We start from the raw sequence: 12078 nt of genomic DNA, 5'->3' as shown, positions 1-12078 counted from the left end.
CCAGAACCCAACCATGCTGACACCTTGTTCTTGGACTTCCAGCCTCCAGCCTCCAGAACTGAGAAATAAATTTTGGCTGTTTAAGCCACCTAGACTATGGTATTTGTTATGGCAGCCAGAGCCAATTAACACAGTACAAAATCTAGATGTGCAACAATTTCCAAGATATATTATTAAGTGATCAAAGCAAGGTGGAGAGCAGTGCTAAAGTGTAAAACGAGAGAAGATGTATTTACATTTCAGCTCATTTATCCACAGAATAGCTCTGGAAGTTTCCCAATAGTGTATGCATCCAGGAGGGGGAACTGGTGCTTTCTGAATTTTGTAAGATGTGAACAAGTGAATAACTCGTCTGCCATCACACCATTGCACAACTGAACAATGGGGTGGGGTGTCTCAGGTTGCCCCGGAAGATAACAGGAGCCTGGGGATAGGGGAACCAGGCCAGGTGGGAGATTGGGTCCAGTTCTCTAAGTGCCCTGGGATGCGACCCCAGGTTTGAGTGTGTTTGTGTTCCAGGAAGTAGGTTGTTTCCCCGTGCGTACGGTCTGCAGGGGTCAGGCCCCCCCCACATCGCCCCAAAACACACCGCGATCTTTACGGCTGCCTGCAGTTCCGCTGTTTCCCGGCAGGTGGCGTGCCTCAATCTGAGCCCGAAGCCCCCAGTCCTTTCCCCACACCCACCTCGCCCCTCTCCCGCCAGGCCCTCCGCACTGAGGTTAGGAATACGCCTGGGGACACCTGGGGGCCAGGGACAGCTGGGAGACGCGGCCTCCGCTCCTGGAGCCTTTTATGGGCACAAACGGGGCCCTAGGATCGCCCCTGGCCGAAAATGCAGGCCCTTGAAGGAGGGAGTGTCTGCTTGGCCTTAACAGACCCCTGCAGAGGGGCCAGACATCAAGCCTGCGCCTCCTCGGACCTCGGAGCCTGACCACCTGGTCTTGTATCCTGGCTCAGACACTGGGACAAGGTACTTTGTTCTTGGAGTTTCCTCATCTGTCAAATGGGGGTGAGGAAACCTACCTTGAAAGGTTGCAGTAAGGGTGAGAAAAAGGCCTGTCCTGGGCCTAGCACTATGGGGCGACTATCCAGGCACAATAAACTGTAATCACTTTTATTATTCGATTGTATTTTTATTCTTTATGAAGGATCTGACACCACATTCAAAGAAATCTTGTTTCAGATAGGAATTGGCTGAGTCTCCTAGAGTCAAATTTTAGGGTGCCCTGTCTTTGGTCTCTTTTCTAGAGTGAAGAGCTGTCCTTGACTCCTTTCTCCCCCACACCCAATTTCCTCCGGAATTCTGTCCAATACCTCCCAAATCCATGGAGAATCCACAGGGTCTGATTCCTTATCATCACTCCCCTAGGCCAATGCAGTCACCACCACCTTGTTCTCCTAGCTTCACCCTCCACAGAGACCAGAGGCCTCTGTAAACACGTGAGCCAGATTAAGTAACTCCTCTGCCTAGAACCCTCCATGAATCCCACTTCACTCAGAGCAAAAGAAAGTCCTCCCCTGGGCTCACAAGTCCCTGCCCCATCTGTCCCATCATTTCCCTGCCTTTGTTTCCTCCCACTCTCCCCCTCCATCCTCCATTCCAGCCACATTGACATATGTGCTTTTCAGAGAACACACAGGCATATTCTAGGCTCAGGGCCTTTGAAGCCCCACCCGGAAATGATCTTCCTTCAGAAGTTCCGAGGACAGTGCATCTCAGGTCACATGTCACCACCTCTGCAGAGAGGCATCCCCTGACCACCATCGCATCACTGTATTGTCACTGGAATTATCTCCATAACTCTTCATTCCGTTATTGTCTATGTCCGCCACCAGAACATCAATTACACAAGGGAAGGGATTTTTGTCTATTTTGTTCATTGCCGTGGGGTTTAGCGTCAATAAAATACATTCTCCTGCGTCTTTTCTGCCTCCACCACCTTCAGCTGCTTTTCCTATAAATTCCTTTATTTAGCAAGAAAGTCTGCGAAAGAGCTCTTAGGGAGGCCAATGGCGGAGCAAAGGGCGTCAGTCTGCGGCTGGAGGGGGTACCAGGGTCCAGGCGGCTGTGAGCGCGCCAGGGCTGCCTGTCGAGCCGCTGGTGTCCAGCCCGTCCCGCTGGGGTGACGAGCGCTCGGAGTGGCTGGAGCTGACATCCAGGCCAGGAGGCAGCCAGCGCTGCAGGCCGCCCGAAGCCCCAGGGGGGCTCCCCGACGGCTGGGAGGCACCCGGGTCTAGGCTGCACCAGCGGCGGCCGCAGCAGAGGAGGCGCAGGAGCGCTTGCCGCATGTCGCGGTTGGTGAACGTGTAGATGATGGGGTTCAGAAGCGAATTGGCCATGGCCAGGCCCAGGAAGGGGTCCGCGTGCAGGAGCACAGGGCAGGCGCGCGCCGGGCACGCCACGTCCAGCAAGAGCAGCAGGAAGAGTGGTCCCCAGCAAGCCACGAAGGCCAGGAGCACCACGCTGAGCGTGCGCAACAGCGCCAACGAGCGCGGCGTGCGGCGTGCGCGGGCCGAGGGGCCCTCTCCAGCCCCGGGGCGGGCCCCCAGGCGCCGCGCTTTGGAGCGCACTTGGCAGTAGATCCGCACGTAGAGTGCGCAGATGGCAGCCAGGATGCCAACAAAGGCGAGCACGCAGAAGAGCACGTAGGCCTTGGCGTAGAGCGGCAGGACCGTGGAGCAGGCGTCCAGACGGCCGAGACAATTCCAGCCGAGCGCGGGCAGTAGCCCGAGAAGCAGCGACATGCCCCAGGCCGCGGCCGCCAGCGCCAGCGTGCGCCCCCGACGGGCGGCAGGAGCGGGTCCCCGGCGCTCCATGGTGAGGAGGCGCTCGAGCGCGATGGCCAAGAGGCTCAGCACGGACGCGGCGAGCGCCACGAAGACGCCACCCTCACGAGCGAACCAGAGCCCGGGCGACAGGCGCAGCGTGAGAGGCCCCGACAGCAGGATGTTGGCTGCATAGGCGGCACCCGCCAGCAGGTCGGACAGCGTGAGGCTACCCAGGAGCAGGAACATGGGCGCATGGAAGCGCGGGTGGCGTCCGAGCACGATCAGCACGGCTAAGTTCTCGAGTACGATGAGCGCGCACACGGCCAGGCACACGACGGCGTCGGCGCGCAGCCCCGCGCCGGGCTGGTAGCGCGCACCGCGGAGCTTCCCGGTGTAGTTGTAATGCAGGACGATAACCTCGCTCACTGGCGCTGGCCGCAGCAGCCCCGGCTCCATGGGCTGCCCGCCCCAAGACTGCAGAGAGGTTGGGTGCAATGTCAGGCCTGGCGCGCACCATCCCCGCGGCCTGCGGAGGCGGGCACGGGCGGGGCCTCACCTGCGAAGGGGGCCCTAACCCCCTACCCCACACGCACTCCGGGGCCCAGAGGGAGTTTGGGATGGCAGGGGGGTGTCCATGGAGACAGGCCGACACAAAGACACACAAATAACATCACAAGGGGACAGGGTAACACAAGTCCCACAGGAAAGGTACACTAATAATTCACACACAAGCAAGGATGTCCAGAGGCATATTAATCATAATCAGACAGAAATAGCCACACACAGAAAGGGACACACAAATACAGTGACACACCGACAAGGACATGTGCACAGACAGTCACAAAGTAGGGCAAAATGCGCAGTTACACCCCATCAGGGAAACACGAATGCACATTCACACATGGACAGAGAGACACAGGCAAAGATACACAAATTCCGCCACACGCAGACGGCATCTTATGCCTAGTCTCACAGGCCACAATTTCACAAACTCCACCCACACCCAGCCTGGAACCCAGAGCCCCACAATCTGCACACCTCGCTGCACACAGGGCTTTTTCCTGCGAACTCCCCTTCATCTGCCACAAAACCGCAGGGGGAAAGCTGAGCCTATCCACGCATTTTGCAGAGGCAGAGCCTGAGGGCAGCAGACAGGATCCACATCTCACAGACTCTTGCAGAAGGGTATATATGTCATTAAAGTATAATAATACCTCCCACCTGTGACTGCTCGCTATAATCCCCTCGTCCCCAATTTACAGACGAGGAAGCTGAGGCTCAAACAAAGTACCTCGCATAGAGGCAGGCACAAAGGTTTTCACGCTCCCACACAAACACATCCACGCAGAAACAGTTACACAATCACGGGAGTCCCACTTAGCAGATGAGAAAACCAAGGCCTAGGGAGGGGAACGGACTTAGTTGGACATGGCAGAAACAAATGCATCCCAGACAGCGTCAACTGCACACAGGGAACCAGGCGCAAATACAGACTCACAGGGAGTCACGGACTCAGCCACGCTGGGGGGAAGGGAGTTCTCAAATACACGCAGATACAGGTTACATTCGCTCCGCTGGGGACACTGCACAGAGGCTCACACCCTGTGCACCGCCAGCCTCGCCTCGTCTTGCCTGGAGGCAGCAGTGAGGTAGTGAAACTTGCAGTGGCGTGGCTGGGAGGGAGCGAGGCCAGAGGATTCCGGGCGCCCCCCACACACACACACACCCCCCATCCCGGGTCCCGCATCCAGTCCCGAAGTCGCCGGTTTTCCCCTCCCGAGAGGCCTTCGCTAAAGGCCGAGGAACCCAAGCAAGGGGACAAGGATAGTGACGAGGGCAACACCCTCTGGGCCAGGCCGAGCCCCGCGCGCTTAAGGACCCAGTGCTGTACACTCACCCCTGCGCCCAGGTGGTGTGCGCTCAGCAGTCGAGCGGCCTGGAGCTGAGTGAGCTGCCTCTGTTCGGGGGGCGGGGCTGGAGCTGACAGGCGAGGGGGCGGGCCCGCAAGCAGTTGCCCCCTCCCCTTGGGGCCCGGGCTCCCAGCCCGTGTCTGCCAGCCTGTGCCACCCGCCGCGGCACCGGAACGCGCCCTGGTGGCGACTGGCACAGGCGAGCCCTCAGCTACCCCCTCCGGGCTTGGCCTGCTCTCCCAGGGACGCTCCGTCGCGGTGGGAGGACCCGGAGACATGAGAAGGGGAGGGTTCTTCAGCCTCTCCCCCCGCCCACCCCACCCCCACCGAAGTAGAGCGGTCCTCTCTGTCCTCTGGGCACTGGTCCCTCCCTATATTCCACCTACCTTCCAACTGAACCTCCTGGGCTGCACCCCAAGGACGTCCCGCCGGCGGAGGGGCCCCGGCAACCCGGGTTAGGAGGGGTCTTCGGCAGCGGTAGCCTCAATCCCCTCCCCCCAGCAGATAGGTCCCGTCGGCCTCCGGGCTCAGGCCCCACCCCATTTTCCCGCTCCCACCCCCGGTCTGGGGCGAGTGGGGGAGGGGCAGGCGCGGTCAAGATGCTGGTGGGAACCTTTTCCTCCCCAGATAAGGAGAATCTGGCTCGTAAGTCCCCCTGGTTCTCCGGCTTCCCCTACCCCGTCTCTCTCACCCTTATCACTCCCGACAACGTGATTTACTCGGTTGTCATGTTTCTGGACTGTGTCCCCACCAGTCAGCCCCACAGGGGTAGGAATTTGCTTTCTGTCGTGGGCACTGCCCGGACACAGCCTGTGCCCAGGAAGCAGCCGCTGAGTGAGTGAATGAATGAATGACTGTCTCCCTCACTTTCTCTCTGTGTGTCTCTCTTCTGTTCTCTCAGGGTCTCTCCGTCTCTGTTTCTCCCCGTCTCTGTGCGTGTCTCTCTCAGTCGCTTCTCCGTCTTTCTCTGTGCCTCTCCCACGTCTCTCCCAGGCCTCCGCAGCCCGCACCCCCAGTTCCCAGGAGCCTCCAGGCTGGGAAGCTCCCTCCTACCAGAGGCCACAGCTGGGAAGGGGGGCTGGGCCTGGCTGCCACGACCTTCACCAGGACTGTGCCCTTTGCACCGGCCGCCTCAGGCTTTGCCGGTCACGGGTGGGGTGAGGGCGTCCCAGGGACCATGAGCCAGAGGTTGGGGATGGATCGGAGGGGTGCCCCCAGGGGAGGGACCGCGTGGGACACCCAGGCCCGGTCGCATCCCCGTGTAGCCTCTTAGGGAATCCGTGGCTCCAAATACAAGCACTCCTGCCTGCTCCGACAGGTCACACACAGGGACAGCGCAGCCAGTGGGGCCCGCGAAGGGGGGGCGCCTTAAGGTTTGGGTGCCAGAGCTCCACAGCCTCCCGCGACCAAGCCCGCTGGGATGAGCCCTGAAGATTCCCCAGACGTGGTGGGGCCATGCCTGGCACACATCATGTGCTCCATAAATGACCCCATTCTGCAAAGGGGAAGCCACACCCCAGGGTGGGAAAGTGGCTGCTTCTCACCTCCCAGGCGGCAATCTCACCTCCCACGGGCCCCGCGGGGTGGAGGGGGGCTCTTCCTGCCACGGGTCTCAGGCCCAGCACCCCCAACTCATGCCACCTCGTACACAAGATCCCACAAGATCCCAGCCCTCTTCTGCTCCAGACCCTCCCATGGCTCCATATGTGGCTCAGAGTTAAAGTCCAAACCCTAACGACAAGGCCTTCAAAACCCACAAGGCCTTGCACAGTCTTTCCTCCTTACATCTCTGCTATTCTTCTGTCATACTCCCTTCCAGCCCCACTGACCTCCCCCCAGTTCCTCACACACTTCAACACCTTGGCACTTGGGGATCAGCCTGCCTGGAACATCCTTCCTCCAGCCCTTCCAGCCGGTCACCTCCTCAGAGAGGCCTTCCCTGCTGTGTCCCCCTCCTCCCCAAGCTCACATGACAGTTGGCACCATCTGAGATTACCTTGAATATTTACTTATTCATCTGGCATACTGTGGGTCTCTGCCCTAGACTCCCAGCTCCAGGAAGCCAGGGACCCTGTCTGTCTCTCTGCCCAGTCACTGAGGAAAGGTTAAGAGCTTGGAGCGTGGAGCTGGGCTCAGCTACTTTGTAATCTAGGACTCTGGGCAAGTGACACCCACTCTGAGCCTTGGCGGCCTCTTTTGTAAAATGGATAATGACAGTTCCCACTCCGAGGGATGCCGTTGAGGAGGAAGGAGTGGAACAGAGCTGTGAGACACAGGTGAGAGTTCAGTAAATGTTAGCTCAGGTGCTACTGGTCACCACTGTATCCCAGAGGAGGAATTAGGAAGGGGTTCAGCTCAGGCCCCAGCAACCCCAGGCACCACTACCACCCCAACCTGCCCCCACCCCCTGCCCCCCAGCCATGCCTGGTCTCTTTCCCAGGGGAAGGGCACCCCTGGCCTCTGCGCTCCTGCCACAGCCCGCCGCCTGTTGCGTGCCTGGGCTGGCACACCCGCCTGGCAGGTTCTGCTGCCAGGGCCCTCACCCATAGGGGCCGCCCCACCCAATCTGTGCCCACTCTCACTGAGCTGTATCCTCGTCTCTGAAAGAGCAAAATGCCTCCCACGGGACCCTCACACCTCCACCCATCCAGAGTCAGAGGCCTGCAGCAGGACTTCCCATTCCCCCCCTCTCCATCTCCCTCTGACCAGTCCTGAGGCATGAATGTGGCTGCAGGAAGGTGCGAACTGACAACTTTCCCACAGCCGGAGACCAGAGCATTCATGGTTTCGGCGGGGGTTGGCGGGGGGGATGGTGGGGAGTTGTCTCAAACTGGAGGTCGAAGGGCCAACTCCGGCTCACAGCCTCAAGATTTGTTTGCTTGGCTCAAAGATTTCCCATTCAAACATCTGTCTTAACTGTACAGAAACACTAGTCTGGTCGGTATATTTGTTTCTCACAGGGATACAGGTTAATTTTGGAACTGCTATGTACTAGCACTGAACAAATAAGTACATATGTTGTAGATACTGACAACCAGTTTTCATACTGTTGGAGAATTAAGTTACAAATAAGCAGTGTGGTGCCGGAGGGGGTTATCATTATGAAGTGTTTATTTTATTTTATTTTTTATTTTTTTATTTTTATTTTTTTATTTTTATTTATTTATTTTTTGTGTGGTATGCGGGCCTCCCTCTGCTGCGGCCTCTCCCGTTGCGGAGCACAGGCTCCGGACGCGCAGGCTCAGCGGCCACGGGCCCAGCCGCTTCGCGGCATGTGGGATCCTCCCATACCGGGGCGCGAACCCGGTTCCCCTGCTTCGGCAGGCGGACGCGCAACCACTGCGCCACCAGGGAAGCCCTGAAGTGTTTATTTTAACAGTTAGAGATAAAAGTAAATATGGATGTGAGTGTACACATGGGTTAGTAGTACACACACATTTCCCAGCTCTGTCTGCCGAGGGCTCAGAGCAATGGCACCCCAGTAGCAATGAGTACACTCAGCACCCAGATCCTGGTTTCTAAATACCATTTTCCAGTATGAGGAACCAGGGCTTCTTGGAGAAATGACCACTTCTAGGGCTGGGGCAGAGAAACTGCACAAGGACCCTGGAGCATCTTCTAGACAGAGTGCTTTAAAAAAAAAAAAAATGCCAAAAAGACACCAGAGCCAGTCTGAAAGAACTCCCACCGGCCAAAGCTGGAACAATTTGAACAAAATAAATAGCGATAGAACTGGATTATAACCCAAAGAATAAAATAAATGTCCACAAATCCGTACCGATTTAAATACATGATTGAACCTATTTTAAAATGAAGGAGAAGGAACAAATCTTCCTGACAGAAGAATTCCAATTAATAAAAGTATAATGAGGGAATTCCCTGGCAGTCCAGTGGTTAGGACTCTGCACTTCTACTGCAGGGGGAACGAGTTTGATCCCTGATCAGGGAACTAAGATCCCACAAGCTGCATGATGCAGCCAAAAAAAAAAAAAAAGTATAATGAATGATGAAAATAGAAAATCACTGTTAGAATACCACTGTGATAATTGTTGCAGGTAGAATCCACTGATTAATGAGAAAATTAATGGGTAAAACTTTAAGGAGAAGGACGACATTCGCATAGCCTCAAAGTTTCTCCTCCCAAATATTTATTAATCACCTAGGTGGTCTTAATCTTTGTCCAAAAATTCTTGGAAACTCCCTCTAAGGGGGAGAGCTAAGTTCCCCCCTCCTTGAGGAAAGGAGCTGGACTTCGAGACTTGCTGCTGAAGAATAGAGTGTTGTCCACACAAAAACCTGCACATGGATGTTACTAGCAGCTTTATCCATAATTGTCAAAACTTGGAAGCAACCAAGATGTCCTTCAGTAGGTGAATGGATAAATAAACTGGTACATCCAGATAAGGACTATTAGTCAGCTCAAAAAGAGATGAGCTATCAAGCCATGAAAAGGCAGGAAGGAAACTTCAATGCATATTCCTAAGTGAAAGAAGCCAATGTGAAAAGGCTACATGATGTATAGTTCCAACCATGTGACATTCTGGAAAAGGCAAAACTATGGGGACAGTAAAAAGATCAGTGGTTGGCAGGGATTATGGGGGAGGGAGGGATGAGTAGGCAGAGCACAGGGGATTTTTAGGGCAGTGAAACTATTCTGTATGATACAGTAACGGTAGATACATGTCATTATCCATTTGTCCAGACCCATAGAATGTGTAACACAGAGAGTGAACCTCAATGTAAAAAATCTATGGACTTTCGGGACTCCGCGTGGTCCAGTGGTTAAGACCGTGCTTCCGCTAAGGGGGGCAAAGTTTCGATCCCTGGTCCGGGAAATAAGATCCTAGCATGCCTCGCAGTCTCGCAGTGCTGGGGAGACGGGGTGGGGCGGGGGAGCCACTATGGACCTATGGACTTTGGGTGATAATGATGTGTTCATGTAGGTTCATCAGTGGTACTAAATACACTACTGTGGTGTGGGGTGTCCATAGTGGGAGAGGTTGGGAGTGGGGCACGGAGAGTATATGGGAAATCTCTGTACTTTCTGCTCAATTTGCTGTGAACCTAAAACTGCTCTAAAAAATAGAGTTTATTAATCAAAAAAAAAGGGGGGAGAGATAAACTAGGAGGTTGGGATTAACATACACACACTACTTTATATAAAATAGATAATCAACAAGGACCTACTGTATAGCACAGGGAACTCTACTCAATATTCTGTAATAGCCTATATGGGAAAAGAATCTGAAAAAGAGTAGATATATGTATATGTATTACTGATTCACTTTGCTGTACACCTGAAACTAACACCACATTGTAAATCAACTATACTCCAATATAAAATAAAAAATAGGGACTTCCCTGGTGGCGCAGTGGTTGAGCGTCCGCCTGCCAATGCAGGGGACACAGGTTTGTTCCCTGGTCCGGGAAGATCCCACATGCCGCGGAGCAACTAAGCCCGTGCACCACAACTACTGAAGCCCGCGTGCCTAGAGCCCGTGCTCTGCAACAAGAGAAGTCACCGTAATGAAAAGCCCACGCACCACAACGAAGAGTAGCCCCCTTCTCTCTGCAGCTAGAGAAAGCCTGCGGGAAGCAACGAAGACCCAACACAGCCAAAAAAATAAATTAAATTAAATTAAATTAAAATTTTTAAAGAAAGGTAAAAAGCCTGAGAGGTCCTCGGGAAGACATATGCTCCCAGGCCACGCCACCAGGAGGCTTTGGACATTTCTATTGCCAGCCTGGCCTCTCACAGTATCTGAGCTTGAAATCCCTGGCTGCAGTGCCAGGAGCATGGATTTTAGAGGACACAGGTGGCAGGGCGACTTTCAGTTTCTAAACTTCCCTGAGCCTCCATTTCCTCATCTGAAAATGGGAACAGCATGGTCCTCTGCACATAAGAGGCTCACATTTTTGTGGGGCACAAAAAAAATCAAACACAAGTTATTAAGAGAATTCCACATAGTGACATGTGCTATAAACAAATAAAATATAATGTTGTGTTACGGGAGTGAATGGGGAATTTTTTTTTTTTTTTTTTTTGGCTGCGCAGCTTGTGGGCCCCAACCAGGGACTGAACCAGCGCCTTGGCAGTGAAAGTGTGCACTGGACCGCCAGGGAATTCCCGGAATGGGGACCATTTTAGATCCAAGAGCAGGCAAGGCCTCTTTGTGGAGGTGAAGTGAGCTGAGGTCAGAATAACATGAAGGCAGAGGGAAGGGTGTTCCTGGAAGAGGAATCAGCATGAGCAAAGGCCTAGCTTACTGTACTTCCTTAATTGAGGGAGTTCCCTGGTGGTCTAGTGGTTAGGACTCGGAGCTTTCTTTCTTTCTTTTTTTTTTTCTTTTTTGCGGTACGGGGGGCCTCTCACTGTTGTGGCCTCTCCCGTTGCGGAGCACAGGCTCCGGACGCGCAGGCTCAGCGGCCACGGCTCACGGGCCCAGCCGCTCCGCGGCATGTGGGATCTTCCCGGACCGGGACACGAACCCGTGTCCCCTGCATTGGCAGGCGGACTCTCAACCACTGCGCCACCAGGGAAGCCCTTTTTTTAAAAAAAAAAAATTAATTAATTTATTTATTTATTTGTGGCTGCGTTGGGTCTTCATTGCTGTGTGTGGGCTTTCTCTAGTCGCGGCCAGCGGGGGCTACTCTTCATTGCAGTGGCTTCTCTTGTCACAGAGCACGGGCTCTAGGTGAGTGGGCTTCTGTAGTTGGGGCACGTGGGCTCAGTAGTTGTGGCTCGTGGGCTCTAGAGCGCAGGCTCAGTAGTTGTGGCGCATGGGCTTAGTTGCTCCGAGGCATGTGACATCTTCCTGGATCAGGGCTTGAACCGCTTTCACCGCAGTGGCCTGGGTTCAATCCCTGATTAGGGAACTGAGATCCTGCAGGCGGCGCTGCGTGGCCAAAAAAAAAAAAAAAAAAATGGAGGTGATAGTCACGTAACATAAAATTAATCTTCTTAAAGGAACAATTCAGTAGCATTGAGGACATTCACAATGGTATTCAACCACCACCTCTATCTAGTTTCAAAACATTTTCATCACCCCAAAAGGAAACCCCACACCCATTAAACAGTTGTTCTCCATCCCCATCCCCCAGCCCAAGGCAACCACTAACCTGCACTCTGTCTCTATGGATTTCTCTATTCTGGATACTTCATATAAATGGAATCATACAATATGTAGCCTTTTGCACCGGACTTCTTTCACTTAGCATAATGTTTTGAGGTTCTTCCACGTTGTAGCAGGCAGCAGGACTTCATTTCTTTTTACGACTAAATAATACTATTGTATTAATGTACTTATTAAAAATTCTAGGGCTTCCCTGGTGGCGCAGTGGTTGAGCGTCCGCCTGCCGATGCAGGGGACACGGGTTCGTGCCCCGGTCCGGGAAGATC

General features: G+C 54.3%; 1 protein-coding gene across 1 annotated transcript; it reads right to left on the bottom strand.

The window, feature by feature from the left end:
* Positions 1 to 1126: 1126 nt before the first annotated feature.
* On the bottom strand, positions 1127 to 4957 carry S1PR5 (sphingosine-1-phosphate receptor 5). Its single transcript, XM_007107256.4, has 2 exons — positions 4667 to 4957; positions 1127 to 3243 (listed from the first exon to the last, which is right to left on the bottom strand). Exons 1-2 carry the CDS (start codon positions 4955 to 4957, stop codon positions 2029 to 2031), a joined length of 1506 nt encoding a protein of 501 aa, XP_007107318.2. The 3' UTR covers positions 1127 to 2028.
* Between the last annotated feature and the right edge of the window lie 7121 nt (positions 4958 to 12078).

The sequence above is a fragment of the Physeter macrocephalus genome, unplaced genomic scaffold (genome assembly GCF_002837175.3).
Source record: "Physeter macrocephalus isolate SW-GA unplaced genomic scaffold, ASM283717v5 random_63, whole genome shotgun sequence".
NCBI classification, from domain to species: Eukaryota; Metazoa; Chordata; class Mammalia; order Artiodactyla; family Physeteridae; genus Physeter; species Physeter macrocephalus.
Note: the sequence above shows the minus strand (reverse complement) of the source record. Positions and strands in the feature narration are given on the sequence as shown.

Excerpts from the sequence above, each read along its gene's own strand:
- S1PR5 (XM_007107256.4), bottom strand. The coding sequence starts at position 4,957 with ATGTCTCCGGGTCCTCCCACCGCGACGGAGCGTCCCTGGGAGAGCAGG. Across the intron at positions 3,244-4,666 it reads CACACCACCTGGGCGCAGGG|TCTTGGGGCGGGCAGCCCAT; the intron begins GTGAGTGTACAG and ends ACCTCTCTGCAG.